The sequence below is a fragment of the Ceratotherium simum genome, chromosome 12, assembly GCF_057802395.1.
Source record: "Ceratotherium simum simum isolate JZ-2026a chromosome 12, ASM5780239v1, whole genome shotgun sequence".
In the NCBI taxonomy this organism is placed as follows: Eukaryota; Metazoa; Chordata; class Mammalia; order Perissodactyla; family Rhinocerotidae; genus Ceratotherium; species Ceratotherium simum.
In genome coordinates, this window is record NC_141911.1 from 31,391,204 (window position 1) to 31,416,556 (window position 25,353).

At 32.7% G+C, this 25,353-nt stretch overlaps 1 protein-coding gene across 2 annotated transcripts in view; it reads right to left on the reverse strand.

The window, feature by feature from the left end:
• Window positions 1-502: 502 nt before the first annotated feature.
• RBM46 (RNA binding motif protein 46) overlaps window positions 503-25,353 on the reverse strand; it is a 46,919-nt gene continuing 22,068 nt past the window's right edge. The window contains exons 5-6 of one of the 2 annotated variants that reach the window (XM_087437236.1): window positions 10,067-10,126; window positions 1,587-2,123 (exon numbers count right to left, since the gene is read on the reverse strand). In XM_087437236.1, coding sequence (XP_087293362.1) covers window positions 10,071-10,126 — 56 coding nt within the window. In that variant the 3' untranslated portion in view covers window positions 1,587-2,123; window positions 10,067-10,070. Of the gene's footprint in view, window positions 1,034-1,586; window positions 2,124-10,066; window positions 10,127-25,353 lie in introns of those variants that run through there. The other variant, XM_014780176.2, reaches the window with a different exon arrangement.

Below are 25,353 nucleotides of genomic sequence, written 5' to 3' on the forward strand. Positions count from 1 at the left end.
AGGTGCTTGTGAGAGCTAATTTTTTGTATATACTAATAAACAAAAATAAAACACATACATATTAGAAGCATCACATATTTAATGTCAAAGAATTTCAAGTACAAAAATTAAACAACACATGATTTCAACACTAAAAAACAGTAACACTTATTACCCAACTGTACAGTGAATATCAAAAACACAAATGAAGCATAACTGTAAAAACCTTAAATATGTTAACAGCAAAATTATAATTTATTTCTATAACAAATAATTATTAACTAAAATATTTATAGTTATTTTCAAGGACCACAATGGTAGATTGCTTTTTCTTTAGTATTGCATAAAATTTGCATCTTAATCTTTTTGCCCTTCATTTCTTTCTACATAATACTTAGACGCTTCTAGTTATATAATTGCTCTAATCTCTAATACAGATAGTGATCCTTGGTAACCAAATCTAGCGTAACCATTAGACAATGGTTAATTAAAGCAAGTGCTTTAATATTTGTGAAATGCCATTTAGCAAAGTTATTATGCAAAAATTTAACATAAACTACTGGGTTCTACTGCCCACTCAGGAATTAGAAATATTTAAAATCTCAAAAGTTTAAAAAGAATAGTAGTTTGTTATACCTCTATCAAGAGAAACCACTGAGTAACTTTTTAAACTTAGCATTTTTACAAGTTCTACAACGGTAGGTTATTCTGAATTATGGCTGTTTACTATGTTGAAATAAATATATATTTATAATTTTAAAACCAGATGTGCAAACCCGATTCTAAAATAAAACAGTATTTTAATTTGCATGCTTTACAAAGAAACGTTCATACTCATGTTTACAATATTTTCTTCAGAAGAATGAGGCCTGATTGGAGATATATAATCGCTGTCCAACATGGCTGCCGTTAGCAAGTGATATTGTTGGTGACAAGGAATAGCTTGGATAAGAATAAGGCCTTGAAGTATAAGGAAGCACGCTGGGAGTCCCAGAAGAGAGGGTAGCACTAAGAGGGGAAAGACTATTTATTGAGCTGCGACGGAAATTGTAGTCTGTAAATAAATACATGAACAATTATGCTGCACATCTTTATGGATACAGATTTAATTCAAAAAGACAAAGCATTAAAACTATAATCACAGTTTAACATAATGTTCTAACATTCAAAATCCTGACAATACTATATTGCTGGTAAAAAGATTGTGTCAGTATTCACTGCATTGGAAATCTTGAAAGTTTTATCAGTCAATATTATGCTTCTTTCATTGACACAATGCTTCAGAGATCTTACTAGAATGCATTCTTGGATATCTATTTCTTGGGTACCTATTAAAATGTTTTGTGTCTTTTTTTGATCATAGAAAAAGCAAACCTCTGATTTCTCTTGCTTCACAATGAAGCTCCTTTTCAATTTGTTTCTGATGCTAAAGGGTAGTCCATGAAGAAAAGATAAAAAACAGTGAATTCATATTTGCTTCTTTTTTTGAAACTATTAGGCATCAAAATCAAGCCAGCAGAAACATTCACCCCTGGACTGCAAAAACTAACTGTCCAATATTTCATTATTTAAATACGAATACAAACATTTATAAAACTCAACACACCAACTTAGCATTAGAGTCCTACTGGTACCATAAAACAGTAAAATGAATCATCTTTACAAAATAAACTTCAAGAAACCATTATAAACTTATAGTACCGAAAAATCCCAAAATTAAACCAAATTATTTTTTAAACCACTTACATTTAAAATATTACTATTCCACAATAAACATTCATATTAGGCACCAATAATTTCCTGCTTTGTTAATTGTAATCTTTATAGATCTGTGTGAATATTAAAGACCAAATTTGTAAATCCTGTACTTTCCAAAAACTCAACTATGTTCTTTAGTGTAGAATAAGCCAAGGGTGTGACAATGACTATAAAATGATTATTTATACAAGTTATGGTGTTTCTAGAAATGGAAGAAAAGGAATTAGGTCATCTAGTGTACAGGTAACACTTTTTCTATATTTTTCTGATACTATAAATGAAGCCTAACATGAGCATTAACTTAATGTTGTCATGGGACTTAATATTTAGCCAACACGAATGAGATCAACTGCAGGAGAATAAGCTCAAGCAACATCAGAAAGGACCTAGTTAAGAAAAAAATGGAAAACATAAAAATCAGTTAAATATAGGTTTAATTTCTAGCATTGTAAAACTGTAATTAGAACAATTTTATAACCTTTTTATTTTTATTATGGCCCCATAAGATCAATAAAAGCAGTTTGTTCCAAGAAGACATTTAAAGCATCCAGTTCAAAATATTTTCAGTATTTTGACATTGGATAAGGAATTACTTTGATACCATTTACTTTTCTAATATCCAGGGTAGGATAACTCCAGGTATCACACAACTTTTTTTTTCTCTTAAAGGATTTACTTTGCCTGAAGGGTTATGGTAGCGAATATAAATAGAAACTTTAGTGCTCCTATAATTCAAATAATTGCTTAAAAGAAAAGTTTTGATTCTCTTCTCCTAAAAATTATTACACAAGTACAGTCAATTCCTTATTAGCCACGTGTATCTATAATACAACTAGTTCTTTCAAATTTTAACAATGTGGTCATAGACAACATGATTTAGAAGAGCAGACCTTTAAATCATTACACTTCTGTAGGTGGGAAAATGCAGTTTTCAGAGAAATCACTCTCACTTTGGGTTCATATCCATTCAAGAGCAAATGCAGCCTAGTCATGAAATGTGGACAGAGCAGATTTCTTCAGGGGAAGATTTCACAAAGAAGATAGCCAGACAATTGGCTATTGGCATAGGGCTTAGGTCAGAAAATTTGCATTTCCACTAGTCCCCTACTGTAAACTTTAAATTTAAAAATAGAATACACTGTTGTATTCTCACATTTTTATTTATTTATTTTTTTGTGAGGAAGACTGGCCCTGAGCTAACATCTATTGCCAATCTTCCTCCTTTTTTTTCCCCCTTTTCTCCCCAAAGCCCCAGAGAATAGTTGTATGTCATGGTTGCACATCCCTCTAGTTGCTGTATGTGGGGAAGCCGCCTCAACATGGCCAGAGAAGCAGTGCGTCGGTGCGTGCCCAGGATCCGAACCCGGGCCTCCAGTAGCGGAGCACGCGCACTTAACTGCTAAGCCATGGGGCCGGCCCCGTATTCTCACATTTTTAAGGAGACTAAATAAATACAAAATTAAAAGCTGAGTTTGATGATTTTATTCATACAAGATAAATCAAGAGAAAAAAAATTTCTCCCAAATACTACAAAGGTTAGAAAATGAAAAGCTTCAGATGTTTATAAGAATTTACAAGCATTTCAAAAATAAATTTTATTACAATCTAAGAATCTAAATATATTCAGAAAAGCATCTGGGTGATTAGTAAATACAGTACATATCAAACTTAAGATAATTACTAGTGGGATAAACCTAGATGAATCTGTTTTCCTTAGATCTAACATACAATTTATATATCATAGACAATAAAAGTCAGAAAGCATCACTGATTTTTATGAAATAACAAATTAATAAATGAGTTAAAATTCCTAGCATATTCTTACTTGCCCACCCCTGGCTTTTCTTCCCAATGAACATCCTTAGCTCTTCAATCCTACTGTTTCTGCCTCAGACTGGGATCTGTATTCCCCTTTCCCCTTCTTAAGGCTATGATACAGAGCCAATTTCAGAATTGAAGTTTTACACTGAGAACTATTTAACTGTATTAACACTTGTTAAATTGAGGTACAATTTACATACAATAAAATGCATACATCCTATGTGTTCATTTCAATGAGTTCTATAATTGTACAAACCCATGTAACCAACAGCCAAAACAAGACATAAAACATAGCCATCAATCCAGAAGTTCCCTGTGTTCCTTTCCAGTCAATAGCCCTTCTGTTGGAGGCAACCACTTTCTGATTTCTATCACTACAGCTCAGTTTTGCCTGTTGTTGGACTTCTTATAAAATGTATTTTTTAAAGTATTTTTATGTGTACCTTCTGTCAATATGATTTCTAAGATTCATTCATGTTGTGTATATCAATAGTTGGTTCCATTTTACTGTTTAGTGTTCCATTATATGAATATACATAACTTCTTTATCCATTCACCTGTTGATAGTTATCTGTAGTGTTTTTAAATTTTGACTATTATGAAAAAGCTGTTATGAACATTCTTATACAAGTCTTTTTGTGGATACATGTTCTCATTTCTTTTGGGTAAATAACTAGGAGTGGAACTGCTGTGTCATAAGGCAGACAGATACTGCTGAACGTGCTCCAATGTGACCATTTTACATATGAGAGCTCCAGAGTCTTCCTCATCCTCACCAACACTTGGTATTGCCAGTGTTTTTAATCATAACTATTCCAGCGATGTGAAATGGTATCTCATTTGGGTTTTTTTGTTTGTTGGGTAAGGAAGACTGTCCCTGAGCTAACATCCATGCCAGTCTTCCTCTACTTTGTATATGGGACGCCACCACAGCAGAGATGGATGAGCCAGCAGTGTGCAGGTCAGCGCCCAGGATCTGAACCCGCAAACCCCTGGCTGCTGAAGCAGAGCTCGTGAACTTAACCACTGTGCTGGCCCTCTCATTTGGGTTTTAATTTGGATTTCCCTTATGACTAATAATGTGTTTAGTGCCCATTTGAACATCTTCATTAGTAAAGTATCCATTCAAGCCTTTTGCTCATTTTTATTGGTTTTATCTTTTTATCATTGATATTAATAACGTTTTTGACTAATCAAATTCTCTAATTCAAAATCATAAACCAGGAATAAGTTAAGTCCTCAGAAGTCTCTAATTCAAACCACTTCTTTTGCTGAAGAATGACACAGACAAAAGATGATTGATTAGTGACTCTTCCATACTCCCACAGTTAAATAGAGAAAGAATAAGTTAAAAATTAGGCCTTCTAATTCCTAGGAAAGTGTTATTTCCACTTTATCAAGCTTTTTCACTCTGGCAATCTTCTCAAAATTGGGCTGAGAGAAAGTGTCTCAAGAGGTTGTTGTGAGCAGGGTGACAGAAATCAAGTAGACGGTGCTCTAAGCTACCTGGCTTCTGCTTGCACCTACCCACCTCACACCTCCCATTTCAACTCACGCAGCTCTGCATTCTCTTGCTTTATATGTTAACCTTTGTAATATTTCATTTGAAGAAAAGGCCCTTTTTTAAAAAAAAAAAAAAGGCATGAGAATAACTTGCTCGAATATAATGAATTATTAGAGAAAGCATTTTGATCAAATCCTCTGCAATTTCACATTTATATCTTGAATGAATACAAACATTTTGTAGAATAACTTTAATCTATATGACTAGCAAATAGGCTTAACCTTAAGTGCCAATTCTAATCAAGCAGACATAGCTAAAAGGACCCTGGATTCCAAAGGATTCTGAAGCTGTGTCTGAATAAGTAGGAAAGTGAGTAATAACTGTTGCATCACATTGGACCCGGGAGCAAGTGCAGAGACTGGCAGCATATTCACCACCTGCTTGTCAGGCCTGCTTCTGTAGTAATTATAATTTGGTTACTACCTTTCTCTGTCCAACACAAGAGATGAACACCACCACTATGTTTCTCCGTGAAAATCTAAGTAATGGGTATATACTGGTTTACTCTATTTGCATAATTTTTTTGTGCCTAATCCACTTACACATCTTGACCAAACACCACAGATTCTCTAGCTGCTTTTCTGCTTCACATAAAGAGGGAGGAAACCCTTAATAGAGACTTTAAAGTGAGTTCATTGAAAGTGTCTTCTCATACTAACTTTGGCTATCTTTTTCTTTTAGTTTCTTTCTGACCAGACACTCCTTGAACTAATTTTCCATTAAATACTACATTCCTCAAAATGGGCTTTTTTCTTCTTTAGCTATGTGAGTTCTATCTTCACATCCATCCACCTTTTTTTTTTTGCTGAGGAAGATTCGCACTGAGCTAACATCTGTGCCAATCTTCCTCTATTTTGTATCTGGGTCACCACCACAGCATGGCCGCCGACACATGGTGTATGTCCGTGCCTGGGAACCGAACTCAGGCTGCCAAAGTGGAGCATACCAAACTTAACCACTAGGCCACAGGCTGAACCCTCCATCCCCTCTTTTCAATGCACCCTTTTTAAGTATACAATTTAGTGTTTTTTAATATAGTCACAAAGCCTGTGAAACCAACACCCCTATCCAGAACATTTTCAGCCAGTGCTCTAAACAGAAACTCTGTACCTATTAGCAGTCACTCTCCATTCCTTCTCCCCCAGCCCCAGCAACCACTAATTTTTTCTGTTTCTGTATATTTGCCTATTCTAGATTTTTCGTATAAATGGAATCATACAACTTATGTAGTCTGTTTTTAACTGGCTTCTTAGCATAATGTTTTCAAGGTTCATCCATGTTGTAGTACATATCAGAATTTCATTCCTTTTTATTATATCCATTGTATGGATCTACCACATTTTGTTTATCCATTCATCAATCAACAGACATTTAGGTTGTTTCCACCTCTTAGATATTATGGATAATGCTGCTAAGGACTAATGTGCACAAGATTTCATGTGGACATATGTTTTCAATTCTCTTGAGTAAATACCTAGGAATGGAATTGCTGGGTCATATGATAACTCTATGTTTAACTTCTTGAGGTACTGCCAACTATTTTCCAAGGCAGCTATACCATTTTACACTCCCAAACAACAATGTATGAGGGTAAAGGACCTGAGATTCTAATCTATGAAATACATTTATCATACCTTTAATACACACTTTAAGCATTATTTCGATTTCTATGGAATCTTTATTAAAATTTTTGAAAATTTATCTTCATTTCACCATTCTATTATTTCAATTTCTAACATTCAAATAGCTGTAACTGAAATAACTCAATAACTTTCTTTCACTGAACCACTGATCTTTATCAGCAAAACAAATTTTTTTGATAGCACTCTATAATCCTAGAACATAAAATATGACTAAGTTCAAAGAGATAAAAAAAAATCATCCATATTAGAATATAAATAACATAATTTATTATTTTATACTTTCCATCCTAGTACAGAAAATCAAGAGCTAATTGCAAAGTAGAGGAAAGAATTTTCAGAATTGCTAATTATTAAGCAACTTATAACCTATGAAACATTTAAAAATCATTAACTAGAAATTTTTAAGTGACACTTTTAGCTGGAACACATTAGTATTATCAAATTTACTGGCATTTTTGCCTCATTTACTTTCTCTATTAAAATTAAATTTTGACCCAAAAAAAAAAAGGTACTTTTATCCTCTACTTAATTTTTCCTATCAGGCAACTGTCAGCAAAGGGCAAGAAGTAGACATGAAGTACCAATTTTTTTTTCTAAGACTAGCTCACATAGTAGTTTAGGTCAGTATTTCTGTTTTAAGATGATTTTTAAAAGGCTTTGAGTATGCTAATGTTAGTAATGTATAGCTGGATAAGAAAGAAAGTTATTGTCTGTAACTGCTTCCTTATAAAGTTCTAGTTGGTTGGGTCTCTTTTTATTAAAGTAATGATATTTTTCAGATTCAATTTTGGGGGAAAAATCATCTGCTTTTGTTTTTAACTAAATTATTTAATTTACCATACATTTTCCCATATAATTTTTGTTTTTTTTCATGAGGAAGATCAGCCCTGAGCTAACATCCATGCCAATCCTCCTCTTTTTGCTGAGGAAGACCGGCGCTGAGCTCACATCTATTGCCAATCCTCCTCCTTTTTTTCCCCTTTTTCTCTCCAAAGCCCCAGTAGATAGTTGTATGTCATAGTTGCACATCCTTCTAGTTGCTGTATGTGGGACGCGGCCTCAGCATGGCTGGAGAAGCAGTGCCTCGGTGCGCACCCAGGATCCAAACCAGGGCCGCCAGTAGCAGAGCACGTGCACTTAACCACTAAGCCATGGGGCAGGCCCCCTCCCATATAATTTTGAATGAGTGATTTGGGTTTTAAATTCTTACTGTGAAACTTTGATAATGTTTAATAATTATGATAAACATATAATCTGTCAGATATATGTAATAAATTACAGCTATTTATTCTAAATTATCTAAAGATTATAATTCAAACCTTCAAAAACAAGAGTGTGAAATTCTAGAAAATGCAAACTCATCTATAGTGACAGCAATCAGATCAGTGGTTGCCTGGGAAAGAGGGTAGGAGGAGGAATGAATTACATTAGGAGTGATGGAAATGTTTGTTTTCTTGATTGTGGTGTCATTTCACAGATGTATACAAAAATCAAAACTGACCAAAGTGTACACTTTAAATATGTACATTTTATTGTATTTCAATTATACCTCAATAAAGTTATAAACAAAACCCAAGTGTTTCTTTGGTTTAGTTTCAGTGTTTCCCAAACTACATCCCATACAATTCAAGCACCTCGAAATAAGAATCCTTTAGCTAAAAACTTTGGAAAGATGGGTTTAACAGTTAAACAGGTTGCTACTACCATTATTCAGTATGCTAACATGCATTATGGTTTTCCAAAAGAGTATATAGTATACTTTTTCCCAAACTTCTTTGACCTTAGAAGCAGTTATTTCACTGAACAACTCTGCAAATCAGTTTGGGAAGAACTTTTAATGGGGATAATATGTAAAATAAGAAAACGTTAAAAACAAAACAGAAGTTTTGAAACACGTTAAACACAGCGATCACAAACTCAAATGCCTACAGAAGCCAAGATGTAACAAAAAAAAAAGAACTCAAAAAGCACCAAATGGAAAACAATAGGTATCTAGCTATTTGTACTGAAAGTAAGCCTAGTTGCTTTCCTTTCAAAAAACTAAAGAGACCCAACAACCCATATTTACAGCTTCCAGTTTGCTACCTTTGTATTGAGATTAATTATTTCAAATTCCTTTTAATGCTAGTTTCTAAACCATTCAAAAAGAGAGTAACAGAACAGCAGCCTATAAGAGGTTAAATTATTATCTGAGCTGCAGCAACCTAGGCTTCAGGATAGCTCAAAACTTGTAGCTCACTAGAAAAACTATCTGGGCAAAAGAGAAGATAAAAGCCTTAGAAAAGATAGAAAAGATAGAAAAGATAGCCTTAGAAAAGTTGCTATCTTTTGAATGAAACTTTTCAAGTTTCATTTCTATCAGTAAAATCAGTCCTCAGAATTCAAAATTTGACCTTTAAAAACTTGTGGGAAAAGGTAGTTCTGAGACTAGCATCACAAATCTGAATATTTATGCCAAGATTAAGATCTATGAAATAAGATCTATGAAAATAAAGTTATAAATCTCAAGCATAATATATGTATTTCTTTGTATCTGAAGTATGAGATATATTAATAACAGCTAATATTTATTGAGCACTTACTAAGTGCCAAAAATAACTATACAAGATCAGCACTATTTAATCTTTATAACAGCCCTACAAGATAAGTACTATTACTTTCTCCTCTTTAACAATGAGGAAATTGAGGCACAGAAAGGTGAAGTAACTTACTCAAGAACACAGAACTAGTACATGGATTGTTATCCAGGGAACTACAACATTCCTTTTGCCTCTACATGTAAAAAAGGAGTTTGCATAGTAATATTCTTTACTCAAACTATAAACTACCTTTAACTTTCCACTAAAATTTGTCCTCACTACCATGTTGGAAAAACTAAACAGTAAATCCTAGTACACATAACTTTTATTCTAAATTGTATCAATAATATTTTTGGTTTAATAAGTTTGAAAAGAAATTACCATTCTATTTTCAGATAAATTTGAGAAATGCTGGATAATCTACATATAACATACTCCAACTACATCTAACTTTAAAATACTGTTTACCATCTTGGTGGTTCACAATGTACACTAGCATATGAAAAGTTCTGAGAAGATCAGAAATAAGGAAACCAGTTTAACTTTTTAAAACATTGGTTAATGAGTCTATAATTAACAAAGCTGTAATAATCAAAATATTTTACAAGGTTTCATTGGACAATTTTAAATATTGCTTCTCATAACCATATGAAAAATAATTTATAACTGGCTTTCTGAAAACTAAATATATTACTTAATATTCCTAAGAGACATTTTCTTACCTGTTTATTTTCTCCAAATTCTTCTACATAGGTCCAGGCTGAAGAGACTGTGTTCCCTGTCTGTAAGCAGTGAAGACAGAAAAGAATTGAGTCTTTAGATTAATGTTATCCCTATCTTGGAAGTGCATGGAATCCTTGACACCTTTAGTTAAAAACCTTTTGATCAATAATAGGAAAATAAATTTAGAGAAAAAGAAAAAAGTGACAAATAGCTATCATTACTGAAGTTCTGAAAGATGAACAAAGAGAAAAGTATTTTGATATTTGAATGAAAATGAGTTAATACATTATCAGAAAAAATCATATCTTTCTATACAAATTAAGTTCTTATTAGTTGGCTTTTCCTAGAAGTACTACTCTACTAAAAAAATAAAGAATTGTAAAAACAAATGCGATGGCCCAATTTCTGATAAGTGTATAGCCAAAGAATCTAAGTGAATTTGAAAAATATCAATATCCTGTCCTTCTGTCTTAAAAAGAAATAGATGGCCAAAATAATACTAAGCTTAAAAAACATTTTGCTTATTTATTAGCAGCTAAACTTTTATCTACTCGAAGCCTAATTTAACCATATGTAGTACAACTTTGGATATCCATCCATTTTAGTGGTTATCTCTATATATGCCTTAAAGCTTGCTGGCAGGGATGTACACTCAACTCTATGCTAAGAAACTGTGCATAAAAGTATGACCAAATGAAAAATGTTTGATGACCCATATGAAACCATACATTTTTAAATAGGCATCTTAAAGATTATACAACTCAGTAGAAAAAAATAGTCACAACAGTTCCTGATTTTTACATGATAAAATAGCTAACTTTAATCAACCCTTCTGGTGAGAAATAGAAAATGTAGATAATTATTAAAAGCAAAAATATTTATCTGAAAGCATTGAGAATGACCAAGATAGTGAAGAATTATGGGACGACGACCTTAGAAAAGAAGGAAACCCAAAGAGGTGTGCATATCTTTTGGAGGTTCGTTTCCCCTATGAAGACTGGCCAATTCTGAAGAGGGATCTGAGAGGCAAGGGAAGATGACAAGAGACAGATCAAGCTCAGAGGATAGGAGGACAAACACTGGAGCTGAGGAGCTACTGATGAGGCATGCCTGAAACCTTGAGTAAAACTGAACTAGAAGTAGGCCAAATATAATGGAGACTAAGTTCAACTTCAAATCTTCTCAATCCCTGCCTGGATTAAGGCATTCTGGGATTTCCAGTCCCTTGGCCACCATTCTGAAGCAAAAAATAAATCCTCTCTGAATAAAGATAACAGCATGTTAGCTTTCAAATTACCTCTACATTTTTTCCTATACAATATCTGGCATTCAATCAAAAATAACCAGTCATACAAAGAGATGAAACAATGTGACCTAAAACCAACAGAACCAACAGTCAACAGTAAGAGATCAACAGGAAATTTAGATAAAAATTTTAGACCTGGATGTTAAAATAACTACGCCTAATATACTCAAGGAAATAAAAGATAAGACTGAAAATTCTGGAGGAAAAATGGAAATCATAAAAAAGAATCAAATAAAATTCTAGAACTGAGAAATAAATCCAAATGAATGGTTTTATTAGCATGTTAGACACAGATGAAAAAAGATAAGTCTGAAGAAAATATGCAGACTGAACATACAAAAGAATGGAAAATACAGAAAGAACATAATAGATATATGGGACACACTAAAGAGGTCTAACGTGTAACTGGAGTACCATTTAAAAAGGAGAGAGAAAATGGGACAAAAGCAATATTTGAGAACAGAATAACTTAGAACTTTCTAAAAGAAGTGAAAAACATTGATCCATAGATTTTAAAGTGGTGAAGTCTCAATTAAGATAAAAACTAAGAAAACTACACATAAGTCCATAATAGTAACACTTCTGAAAATCACAGATAAAGAGAAAATTTTAAAAGTAGACAGAAGGGAAAAAAGGAGCTAAATTATAGCTGACTTCTCAACAGAAATAATGGAATCCAAAAGACAGTGAGTGGAATTATAACTTCAAAAGGCTAAAGGAAAATAAGTGCTGATCTAGTAAAAATACCCTTTCAAAAGGCAGGTGAATTAAAGAATATTCAGGCAAACAAAACTGAGGTAATTTGTCATAAGCATATCCACACCAAAGGAAATACAAATGAATGTTCTTTGGGCAGAATAAAGAAACAACCCTAGTGGAAGATTGGAGATGTAGCAGGAAATGAAGAGCAAAGGAAATGATAAATATATAAATAGTAAATGAATACAAATGGATATTAACCAAAAACTATTATAATTAGGTATGTAGGGGTTAAAATATATAGGTTTAAAACATAGGGAAATAACAAGATACCATATAAATTAGAAGAAAGAAAATAAGTTCAAGTATACCAAGGTCAATGCGTTGTCTGGAATGTGATAAAAGCACTAATATTAGACTTTAATAAATTAAGAATGCATGTTGGACTCCTTAGGGTAATCACTAAAAGGACAGTAAAGACTCTATGACTAATACAGCTAGAATAAAGAGAATAAAAAGGGCAAAAAAAATTATCTAGGGCCGGCCCCATGGCTGAGTGGTTAAGCTCAGCGTGCTCTGCTTTGGCGGCCCAAGTTCAGTTCCCAGGTGCAGACCTACACTACTCATCAGCAGCCATGCTGTGGCGGCGACCCACATACAAAATAGAGGAAGGCTGGCACAGCTGTTAGCTCAGGGCAAATCTTCCTCAAGCAAAAAGAGGAAGATTGGCAACAGATGTTAGCTCAGGGGGACTCTTCCTCAGCAAAAAAAAAAAAAAGTTACCTAAAAGAAGGTGAGAAAAGGAAAATAGAACAAGGAATAGTAAGCAAATGCAAGATGAGTGACTTAATTCCAAGCATATCAATAAATACATTAAATGCAAGCTGACCAAACACTCAATGGATACACTGTCAACAAAAACAAACAGCAACAACAACAACAAAACCTAACGCTATATTGGGCTCATCTTAAGGCTAAGATACAGGAAAAATAAAAGGTAAAAAATGGAAAAAATATATAAAAGGCAAACTCTAACCAAAAGAAAGCTTGTAAGTCTATGTCAATATCAGAGAAAGTCCACTTTAAGGCAGAAAAGCATGATAGAGATAGAATGACACAGTATAATGATAAAAGGTACACTTCACCAGAAAAATATAACAATTCTAGATTTCTATGCATCTAATACATAACCTCAAAGTATATATGAAAGCAAAGAGTGACAGAACCAAAAGGAGGAAAAGATAAATCTAAAATCATGGTGGGTGATTTTCATAACCCTCTTAGTAAGTAACAGAATAAGCAGACCAAAAATCATGAAAGATAAAGAAATTTAAATATGATTAACAAACTTGACCTAATTGAGATATACATATATATATATATATCTGTATATATATTTGTTATGAGTTGAATTGTGTGCCCCAAAAAGATATGTTGAAGTCCTAATCCCTAGTACCTCAGAATGCGACCTTATTTGGAAACAGAGTCATTCCAAATGTAATTAGTTAAAATGAGGTCATACTGGAGTAGGGTGGACCCTTAATCTAATCTGACTGGTATCCTTATAAGAGTAGAGAAATACAGAGAGGAGAATACCATGTTAAGACACGGATACACATAGGGAGAAGATGACCACGTTACAATAGAGGCAGAGATTGGAGTAATGTATCTACAAGCCAATGAACTCAGGGATTGCTGGCAAACACTAGAAGCTACAAGAGGCAAGTAAATTCTCTCCTACCAGTTTCATGAGGAGCATGGCCTTGCCAACACCTTGATTTCTGACTTCTAGCCTCCAGAACCGTGGAAGAATAAATTTCTGTTGCTTAAGTCATCCAGATTGTGGTACTTTGCCACAGCAATAATAGCAAACTAATAAACTACAGTTAACAACTGCAAACACATTCTTTTTAAGCAGGCATGAAATATTTACTTTAATTGGTCATTAAAAAACAAAGGACTGAAATGATACATAACATACTTTCCGGTCATAGTAAAATAAAAAACAAAAATATAACTATATAAATCTCCATATGTTCAGAAATGTACACTCATATTCAAGATATGAAAACACAAAATATTTTGAAATAAATGATAAAAATAAAATACATCAAAATGTATGTGTTAGCTATAACCATACTTAAAAGGAAAATTTGTAGCCTGAAAATCCATATATTGTACTAAAAGAAAAGCTGAAAACTCTAAGATGGCTTTTTAAATGATAGTCCACATATTCAAAAAATATATAACACCAATCTTATACAAACACTTCCATAGTACAGTAAAAGAGAAAAAACTTCCCAACTATTTTTATGAGGAAAAGTATGGGTCAATCTCACTAATGAACACAGATGTAAAAATCCTAAAGAAAATATCAAAAACCAAATTTAGCAATACATAAAAATAATAATATACCACGACCAAATTGGGTTTATTTCAAAAAAACGAGGTTCATGTCACATTCAAACATCAACCAGTGCAATTTACCATATTAAAAAGTAAGACACAAAATGATATAATTATCTAAATAGATGCAGAAAAGCAGTTGATAAAATTCATCACACATTCGTGATAAAAACTCTTAGCAAACTATGAATAGAAGGGAATATCCTTAATATGATAATGAGCTTCTACAATAAAAGCTACAACAAACATCATACCTTAATGGAGAAATATTGAAAGTTTACAAGGATGCCTTCTATCATCATTTGTATTCAATGCTGGACAAGCGGTTCTAGCCAGTGCAATAAGGCAAGAGAAAAAAGAAAAGTATAAGGATAGAAAGGAAGAAAAAAGCTCATTATTTGCAGTTGACATGACTGTGTATGTAGAAAATTTAAATGAGTCAAACCATTAGAATCAAATAAGTAGTTTTATTCAATATATAAAAAAGTAAATCATATTTATATAAACAGGAACAATTAGAAATTGGAATTAAAAGGCACCTTTTACAATGGCATTGAAAAACACTAATTACCTACAAATAAATCTAATGAAAGTTGGAAGAAATATTTACATAGTAAACTACTGAATGTTTAGAGAAATTAAAGAAAGCCTAAATAAATGGAGAGATCTACAATGTTGATGGATCAGAAGGCCCAATACTATCAATATGTTATTTCTTAGCAAATTGATCTACAGATTCAATTCAACTCCAATCAAATTCCCAGTAGGATATTTTTTGGTATAAATGTACAAACTGATTCTAAAATTCATATGGAAATATAAGGGCTAAGAAGAGCCAAGATAATTGTGAAAAAGAAAAAAAAGTGGAAAGATATTCTCTACCAAATATTAAGATTTTTCATAAAGTTATGTAATTAAGACAATGTAGTAAAACAGATCAATAGAATAGAAAGAAAATCCAGAATAAGGCGTGTACATATGCATATGTATGTAGGTGTGCATATGTGTACACACACGCATATACATACATACTTGATTTATACTAAAAGCAGCACTGCAGAGCCACGGGAAAAGGCCAGTCTTTTCAATAAACGGTGCTAGGTAAATGATTATCCATACTTGGGGTAGGAAAAAAAAGCTTTGACACATACTTCACAACTTCACTAAATTTAAAAGATAAAAAAAGTTTCTAAAAGGTAATACAGGAGAATATTTCATGACCTTGAGGTAAGCAAAGATTTCTTAAGCAGGACACAAACAGTACTAACTTCAAAAGATTGATAAATTGAACTATACTACAATTAAGAACTTCTGTTTTTTTCAAAGTGTATCATGAAGATGGTAGAAAGGTAAGCCACACAAAGGAAAAGGTATTTGGAAACTATATATCCAACAGAGGGCTTGTATCTTAAGTAATAAAGAAAAAAACAGACAATACAATAAAGGGACAAGAGACTTAAAATGAGATTTCATCAAGAGGATATCTTAATGCCCTATAACCCTATTCAAAGATGTTCAACATCATTAGTAAACAGTGATATAAAAGTTATAATCTCAATGAGATTGCAACATATACTAACCATAATGTTAAAAATTTAAAAAGACTGATAACACACAAGTGTTGGCAGGAATGTAGAACAACTGAGGCCTATATACTGCTAGTAAAGTGTAAATTGGTATAATTACTTTGGAAAACTGTTTGGCACTATCTACTAAAGTTTTTAAAAATATGACCCACCACTTTTACTACTATGTATTCAACAGAAATGCAGGCAAATGAACACCCAAAAAAACATGTACGAGAACCTTCATAGCATCATTATTTGAAGCGCCCAAACTAAAAGAACCTCAAATTTCTATCAACAGAAACAGCAAATACATTATATCATTTCGATGGGATACTTAACATCAATGAGAGTGAATGAACAGTACTGCTACATGCAACAACATGGGCCAATCCTATAAACATAATGTTGAAAGAAGCCAGACAAAAATCTAGAAAATGTTGTATAAATTTCAAAAAACAGAAGTCAGAAGGGTGGTTTCCTTTGGGAAGGGAAAGGCTAGTACTGAGTGTAAGGAACAAAAAGGCCCTCGGGGGTGTTGATATTTTATGTATTCACCTGGTGGTTACACAGATGTGGTCCCTCTGTGGTAATTTACAAAGCCTACACTCATGATTTATGCACTTTTCTGTTTGTATGTAATGTAATAACTTAAAAAGTTAAAAAAAGGGGGAATTACAACAGCTACCATAGTGATATATATAAATGATAAGCTGATCATTTATGATAAAAAACATCACTGATTATAATAAAGTTATTATCAAAACAGGATAACATATAAAAATGATTTAGAGTAATTTAAAAACTATAATGGTGATTTTTCAGTAGAGATGCTAAATGGGATTACTATTAAATATGGAACCAGTCTTCTCTCCATAATGCCTTTACATACTACCTCCTGGAGTTTTTAGAATTAGCTTTTTGTTCATCTTTAATTTGAATGAAATCAAGTTTAACAGGAAAAAATGCTGGGACTTAAATTATCGATATAGGACAATCTCATTTTCGTGAATATATAGAAAAGATGGTGATGATCCTCAAAACAAAAGTAAAAAATATCAGTGGAATCTCAATTTAATGTCAAATACAAGGTTACTACCGGTGCTTTAGTCCAGTTTAATTTTCCATTTATTAGTGTCATTCCTTTAAAAAAGCACTGACTGGGGCCGGCCCGGTGGCGCAAGCGCTTAAGTGCGTGCGCTCTGCTGCGGCGGCCCGGGGTTCGAAGGTTCGGATCCCAGGCGCGCACCAACACACTGCTTGTCAAGCCACGCTATGGCGGTGTCCTATATAAAGCAGAGGAAGATAGGCACGGATGTTAGCTCAGGGCCAATCTTCCTCAGCAAAAAGAGGAGGATTAGCATGGATGTTAGCTCAGGACTGATCTTCCTCACAAGAAATAAAAAGAAAAAAGCACTGATTATTAATAAATATATTCTGAGAAATTATTTCACAAGGGATTATTCAGTAATCAAGACACAAGAAAGAGACTAGGGAAAAGAACAGGCATCTTGAAAAGTCAAGAATAAGAACAGGATACATTAAACTTCAAAGATGAGAGACAGGATCTTGTTTTCTATAAAACTGGAATCATTAGATGTGTGATTTTTAGTCTTCTGTTATATAGGAATAAGAGTCAAAAGAAAGATAAATTGGTAAAATTCCACTAATTAGGACACTAATTTTCATTTTATTCATTAAGAGATAACATTAGTAGATACATGAATTTTCTATAAAGATGTGATGAAAAGTTTTAAAGGTCACTTAAAACTAATTGTATAAGCACATTCTGTATCTTTCAAGAAGATTTTACTGGTTTTCAGTTCAAAGAAGAATTCCAAATAAATTTTAAAGTAACTGGTATTAAAGATGAAAAACTATTTTTCAGATTTTCAAATATTTCATACTGCTACGCCTTTTTTTGAAAACAGAAAATAAGTGAATACACAGGATTCCAGTATATTCCAAATAAGACTATTATCTTAGCATCCTGAATTTTCCGTGCTTTCCCTGCCTTTAGAAAACTAAACTAAAAGGAAGAACGCCATCTTCTCAGTCTATACCTGTGTAGAAGAATGAAGAAGAAATGCAATGCTAGTGAAAACTAAGTTTAGAAATAACATACAATAAAAATAATATTGCCAATTATTTTCCATTTGAGAAGCCTTAAATGTTATAGATGGCACTAAATATAACTGTAGTTTATGTGATGAACTTAAGAAGCTATCATAATGGTCAATAAAATTATAAAATTGTACATAATATGATCCATTATATTCTATCCTACTACAACCATAATCTCCTGTTTTTCCACTATCCAAATTTCATTTATATACATATACACACACATATATAATATATACATATTCAGTATAAAATAATCCACATGATTCAGTCTGTATGTCAAGGGTTTCTCTGTTGTGAAATACTCGTTTCAGCAGGATTTTAAAAATCGTATACCGATCTTTTCTACTTCAGTGAAATATAAATATATATCATCCTGTTAACCACCATTCATAATTTAATTATTCTATCTGTACCTACCAACTCCATAGCTTAGATATTTCTTTTCCAATCTTTTCTTCTTTCTGCTCAAAGCACGGCCAAAATTTATCTTTCCTCAGAATCTTTATCTTTTAACCTTACAGCATGTAGATTACTTTCACTTATTTGAAATGCACTACATTCTGAGTACCAAAGGAGGAGACAGTACTGACTTACATAATGCAGGACATAACAACAATAAGAGACATCATATATGTACAAAGTCCCTTGGCTTTATAATCCTGATGGATCAAAAATTTCATAATAATAAATAAACAGTAATACAAAACTTACTAAATTATTGAGTAATATTATAACGAACAAGTCATTCTCAGTTACCATGTCCAAGAAAAGCTTAATATAAGAGATTAAGTAGATGAGAGTAGGTAGAAGAATATTCCAAGCAGAGTGAGCAGCATTAGGAGGATGGCAGGTTCATATGATGATCAAAGCAAGAGGTATCTGTCTATGATTAGGTAAGATGGGGCCAAACAAGAGAGCATTCTGAACAGGAGAAGGTACAGTTCGAGGGACTTGATTATTCTACAATAGCAAGCCATTGTAGGTTCCTGAGCAAGGAAACAACGAAAAAGCATAATCAGACATAATTGGAATGATAAATTATATGGTTAAATTATGTGTTGAGATGTTTTAAATGTAATCAGAGAGCAAAATGAGCATACCAAGCAACAAGCGACCATGAAATAGATACACACAAACTTCACCTTTCTGAAATTGTCTAGCATCTGAAGGAAGAAAAAAGCACATATTATCTGCCACCCACCTCGACACATCTGCCATCAGTTGGCAATGCTTATCCTAGAGTAAACTTAAAAGTCCCAAAGCTACCTTGTAAACAAAATATGTCCACAAGATCTTTGTAGCTTAGAATAATTCATTTATGATTCTGTCAGATGTCCTGGGTCCACACTACACTGGCATGGTCTGGTATACAGGCTTGTAGGACTGGTGAAGATAAAACTGTTTCTGAAAAGGAGGTAAAGCAGGAAACAAAAGCCTGTCTCATTATATTTTACTTTTTACAAGAATAACTTGCCAATAATATTCCACAATTTCACAGTCTGTTATCAATGTTTAACATTAGACAAAGGTCAGTTTTTATTGGAATCATGTGAAGTTACAAAGAATAGCAGTTAAGAGCACAGCCTCTTAGCTAACTGGGGTTCCTGGGCAAATTATTATTAATATATATATATATTTTTTTTGGTGAGGAAGATTAGCCCTGAGCTAATATCTGTTGCAAGTCTTCCTCTTTTTGCTGAGGAAGACTGGCCCTGGGCTAACATCCATGCCCCTCTTCCTCTACTTTATATGTGGAACACCTGCCACAGCATGGCTCAATAAGCAGTGCGTAGGTCCGTGCCTGGGATCTGAACCTGTGAACCCCACCGAAGTGGAGCGTGCAAACCTAATCACTACGCCACCAGGCCGGCCCCTCTTAGGCAAATTATTTAATCTACTGAAGCCTCACTCTTTCTTCACTTGTTAAAAAAAAAAGTGCAGATATTAAAATAATATCTACCTCAAAGAACTGTCAGAAAAATGTATGCTGTAAAGGCATTTAGCATAGTACCTAACATACAGTTAAGTGCTCAATCTTAACTGTTATTATTACTAATAATGTTTATTATTACAAATGATTGGAAACTCTCGTGTCTTGGATTTGTTTTCTGAATAAATATTATTCTTCAATACTTATATGGCACATTTTAATATGCAAAAGGCACTGTTGCAGGCCCTTTACCATTTTAACTCATTTAATACATGTAACTACCCTATGAGATAAATACTGTTAACATTCCCACTTTACAGATGAAGAAACTGAAGTACAGAGAGGTTAATGTGACTTTTCCAAGTGAGTAACAAAGCTGGGATGTGAACCAGGAAATCTGGCTCCAAATATCATGCTCTTTTATTCTATGTTGTCTATATGCTACACTAAATTTAAAGTAGTGAATTTCCTTTTGCTGAAATTCTTTCTAAAATGCAATATACTATTTCCTGACCCTCTCATCTCAGATTAGGTCAGGTCATCCAATTATACCTTCTCATAACACCTGAACTTCAGAGTGTTTATCAGAACTATAACTGAGTAACTGTCTCCCTCAGTAGAACGTAAAACTCTATGAAGGCAGCAACTGTGTCTGACTCACTACAGCGATCCTCAGGACTTTTAAACAAAGCAGTGTTCAATAAGTATCTACTGGATGAACATACATATTAACAAGGATTAACAATCAGCCAGCTGCCAGTTAACAAAACGAGAAGGGAAAGCCTAAAGGGATGAATAATAAAAACAAAATCGTTATTCAGATGAGAAGAATACGGATGCCAAAAACAAACTTTCTTAAATCAAAGTTGGCAAAAGGCAAATTTTTTAGAGGGCTTACATTAGCAAAGCTAATATACTCCAAGTGTTGTTAAGGAAGATAATTCTGAGTTACAATAGTCTAGTAAAGAATCCTTCCTTCCCCCTTACATTTATTTAACATAAACAGATTTAAAATAAATGTAAAAAAATTAAAGGTTTTTTTTCTTTTTTAACTGAGGAATTCAGAGCTTTTAGTAGCTTAAAAGCTTACATGGTTCTGGGTTATATTAAATCATAATCTATCTCCCTGAAATTTCCCTCTATCAGACTTAACTCCAACCCCTGGAGCTTCATATTAAACTCAGCCTTCCATGTGCCAGTTCTTCAAATATCTGAAGAGAGCAATCATATTCCCCCAGTAAATATTAGTATATACAGACTACACAGCCCCAAATACTTCAGTTGTTCACTGTCCTTCATATTACAGAGTTTCCAAGTCCTCTCTAGTTTTCAAGGTTTAATTAAACCCTGGTGCCTAAAAGCAAACAAAACATTCCAGCTAGAGTGTAAACAAAATAAAATTATTTGGTCTAGATGTTACATAACTTTTCTATTTTGCCTTGAATTATATTAATTTGAGAAATTTCCAGAGTAGAATGACTCAAAATTCTGGTTTTGACAAAATAATTCAAGCTCTTACTCTTGGCTGGCTGGCTGCCTTTCATTCCTTGCCAGCTTATTTATTTAATTACAAAATTGTTATATAAACAGAGGAATGTAGAAAATATAGATGTACAGCTTACATAATTTAAAAAATAAAAACATGCACCCAGGTTTAGAAATAGAAAATTATCAATACCTTAGAAGTCTTTCTTGCAACCTCTCTAATTTCTCCTTCTAACCCTTAAAGTAATCATGGTCCTAATTTTTAAGTGTTAATCATTCCCTTGCTTTTCTTTATGGTTTTGCCATATATTGACACATCCTTCAATAGTATATTGTTTAGTTTTGTGTGGCTTTATTTACCTACTCGTCATTTCCCATTGCCTCAATTCCTTCAACTTAAAATTTGAATCCTTTTGTATTTTACATATTTTTAATAAGTCACCTCATTATCTTTCATGGAATGAGGCAGGGATGAAAGATGAAAGTGAATAACCCATCCACTACCAGTAATAAAGACAGAGAAAGACAGAGGGAAGATTAATATTCTACTTAGGTCAGCATGCTCCATCAATATGAGACAATGCCATCTCTCCCCAGTAAGCAACTTAGATGAGGGAAAGTTGAACATCTTTCCATCTTTTCCTCAATTGGGTTTTATAATAGGGCTTTAGAATGTATGTAAACTCCCTGAACTGATGAACCACATATCTAAAGATCATCCCAGGATAAATAAATAAATATAATTAAATAAGGCAATTATATTTGGATTAGTTTCAATTTATTCATACCTCATATCTAAATATAAATATTTGGGAGTTAACTAGAAAAATTTTTCTTGTTATAGAAAAACTCTCAAAATAGAATATCAGATTGAAAGAACTGAAAATAAAAATCATTACCTGAAAATTCAGATAAAATCTAAAGACAATGAAATAATACCCCTATTTACCAATTCAAATGAAAGAGTACCTGACATCACCAACCTACTTTCTGAGGCCTGAGAGGATTGATGAAAAAGCCTGTCCATACCCCTCCCCAAGCCATGTTCACTAATGCAGCAACTCCTTGCTTGTAGCATAAACTACAATAAATAAAAATAAATAAACAATAAATAAAAGTGTAAAGATCTTTTAAAATCAAGAAAAGTGAGATTTCAAAAAAAGCTGATGCATAAATGAGCAGATGATTGCAAAAAGAAGAGGCACAGATATCCTATGTGCATTTCAATACAAGAACTTAAAAATCTTAAGTCTACTACTAAGTAAATAATAGGGCAAAAATTTAAGAAATGAAGAAGGGAAAACAACCATGGCTATCTCATCATATTTAAAAATCCCCCTCAGAAGCTAAAAGAGTGCTTTCATAGGGTAAGTAATCCTATCTTGCTTAGTATCTCCTCTTTTCCTCTAGTTCTTAAGGTATTCTTAAGATAATACCAATGCTTTGGTATCATCACTATTTCTATACTACTTGATACACCTAAATTTCATACCAAGAAATCTTTCAAGGGATTCTTTATCACTCAAGGAAACTGGATTTGTGATCTCTCAAGGAAACATATGTAGACACATAATACATACAGGTGAGACATTTAAATTAGTAAACATTTCCCTGCTTGAATTATTTATTTTTTGCCTTTGATAAAAATTATAACTTTACAGTGCAGAATACAATTTTAAACCTGCTTTCCAAAGATTCACAATAGCTTACTTGGAACCTTATAAATTCTGCGCCGAAAATAATCCAATACTTTCATAAACCCACAATTAAAGATCTGGTGACCCTTGGAACAAAAATTAACATAGCAGTGGAAGAAACGAAAAGTCATACACATATATGGCACATATGCTGCAAATTTATTTGTTTACCCCATAATCTGGCCAGTAAACAGGCAGAACGGAACATGTATTGTGGAAGCAAATGTAACAAGAAAAAAATTAAGATCTAATGGGCTTGCAGTCTTACAACAATACACACACAAAAACAGGATTGCAAAAAAAAAAAAAAGTAAAGTATCTCTAGTAATAACTACCTTAGAAAACATAATGAAAGAAAATCAAAATGCGTAAAAAAAAAAAAAAGTGAAGTAAAGGTCACCGTAGATGTCTACCGTATAAAAGAAGCTGGAGTTATCCATCTTAGTTTACATTTTTTTATTTATTCAAGTGTCAATCCCTTGAATTAATTTGTGTATAAAAATCAAGCTATACTGTTTAAACACACAACAAAAGAGGGGTTTCAGAGTACACTTACCAAATTATCAGGCAATACAATTACAACAAATTAATGTTTTCTGATGATTGCATTCCTATATATGTTACTTTCTAACCTAAAGTTATAGATATAATTACAGTAGAAATCATTATCAGTGTGGTATACAGATTATATTTACTGAGTCAAAGCAATGCAGGAAGGCATTTAGTTAGCCAAATAAGTCATTTTCTTAAAATATACTGTTGCATATATATAAAAATCCATATACAGGCCATTTTTATGGCTCAAATATCACTTACTATGAGATAAATAATGGCCCACAAGTAACTAATATATCTTTAACAAATACTACAAATTTAAGGAACAAGAAAATCCAAGCAGTTATTAATATTCTGGTGATTTACAACTTCTAATTAGTTTAGCAGGCTAATGTTTTTTATTTTGTTTTCTTTTGTTTTGAACGCGCAGAGGGAAGTGCACATTCTTGGAGGTAATGCACTATCAGGTCTTGGATAGAGGATCTATTACCCTAGGATAGAGGATGAATTGCTCTAGGATAGATGATACATCTGAAATTAACTAATAAGAGTAGATACTACATTCAATCTTAACCAAAAGGCCTGGAAGCAATTGACAATAATTTTAAAGTGGTTAAAAGTGCAGATGATCACTTGAATAAATTCATTAAAGTAAAACCATTTTCCTATCTCCATTTACTACTAATCCATTCATTAAATTATATTGTTATAGCATAAGCAATTATTGTTCACTAGATATTAAAAAGGAAGCAGAAATAAAGGCATGATAGGCTTAAGACGAAGTACACCTTCTCACACAGTTTTTACTGATTCTAAACCCAAAAAAAATAAGTAAGCCATAGAGAAGAGAAAATCTATATACCATTGAAATTCCTTTTAAAGCCACATTAAAAAATATATTTAGGCGACACCATGTGGCAAAATTATGAATTGCTGCTGACATCTAAGAATGGAACCTATATGCAAAATTTATTGTGGCATTCGATAGAAGTGGGGAAATTTACAAACTATTATTTTTTTAAATATTAAATGACAAAATCAGATGTTAAATTTACAAATTAATAAAGCAGTACTATTGTTAAAACTAATGTATCAGAACAAGTATTTTAGGAAGGTATCAACCAAAGATACCAAGAAATTATAAGATAAAGGATCAAGCATGATAAAATAAATGCATAAAATAAATGAAATCACATGATCACATCAGCCAGTTAATAACTATGAAACAAATACTGGTCACATGATATGTTTTAACACACATCATTATTTTCCTAGAATCTCTGTTACAAAAAGAAAACTAATTTCCAAACTTTTAAGTAATTAACTTGTTTTATAAAATCTTGGTTTTGATTATAATTAATTGACAAATTCAGGTAAGGAAATAATCAAAAAACAATTACTTGTCATCGTGCAAATAAAATACGTGACTGACTGAATCCATTTTTTTATCCAGTTGTTCTGCTGTGAAACAGACAGATATAAGCTTCGAATTGTATAAAAGAAAGGATATTAAACT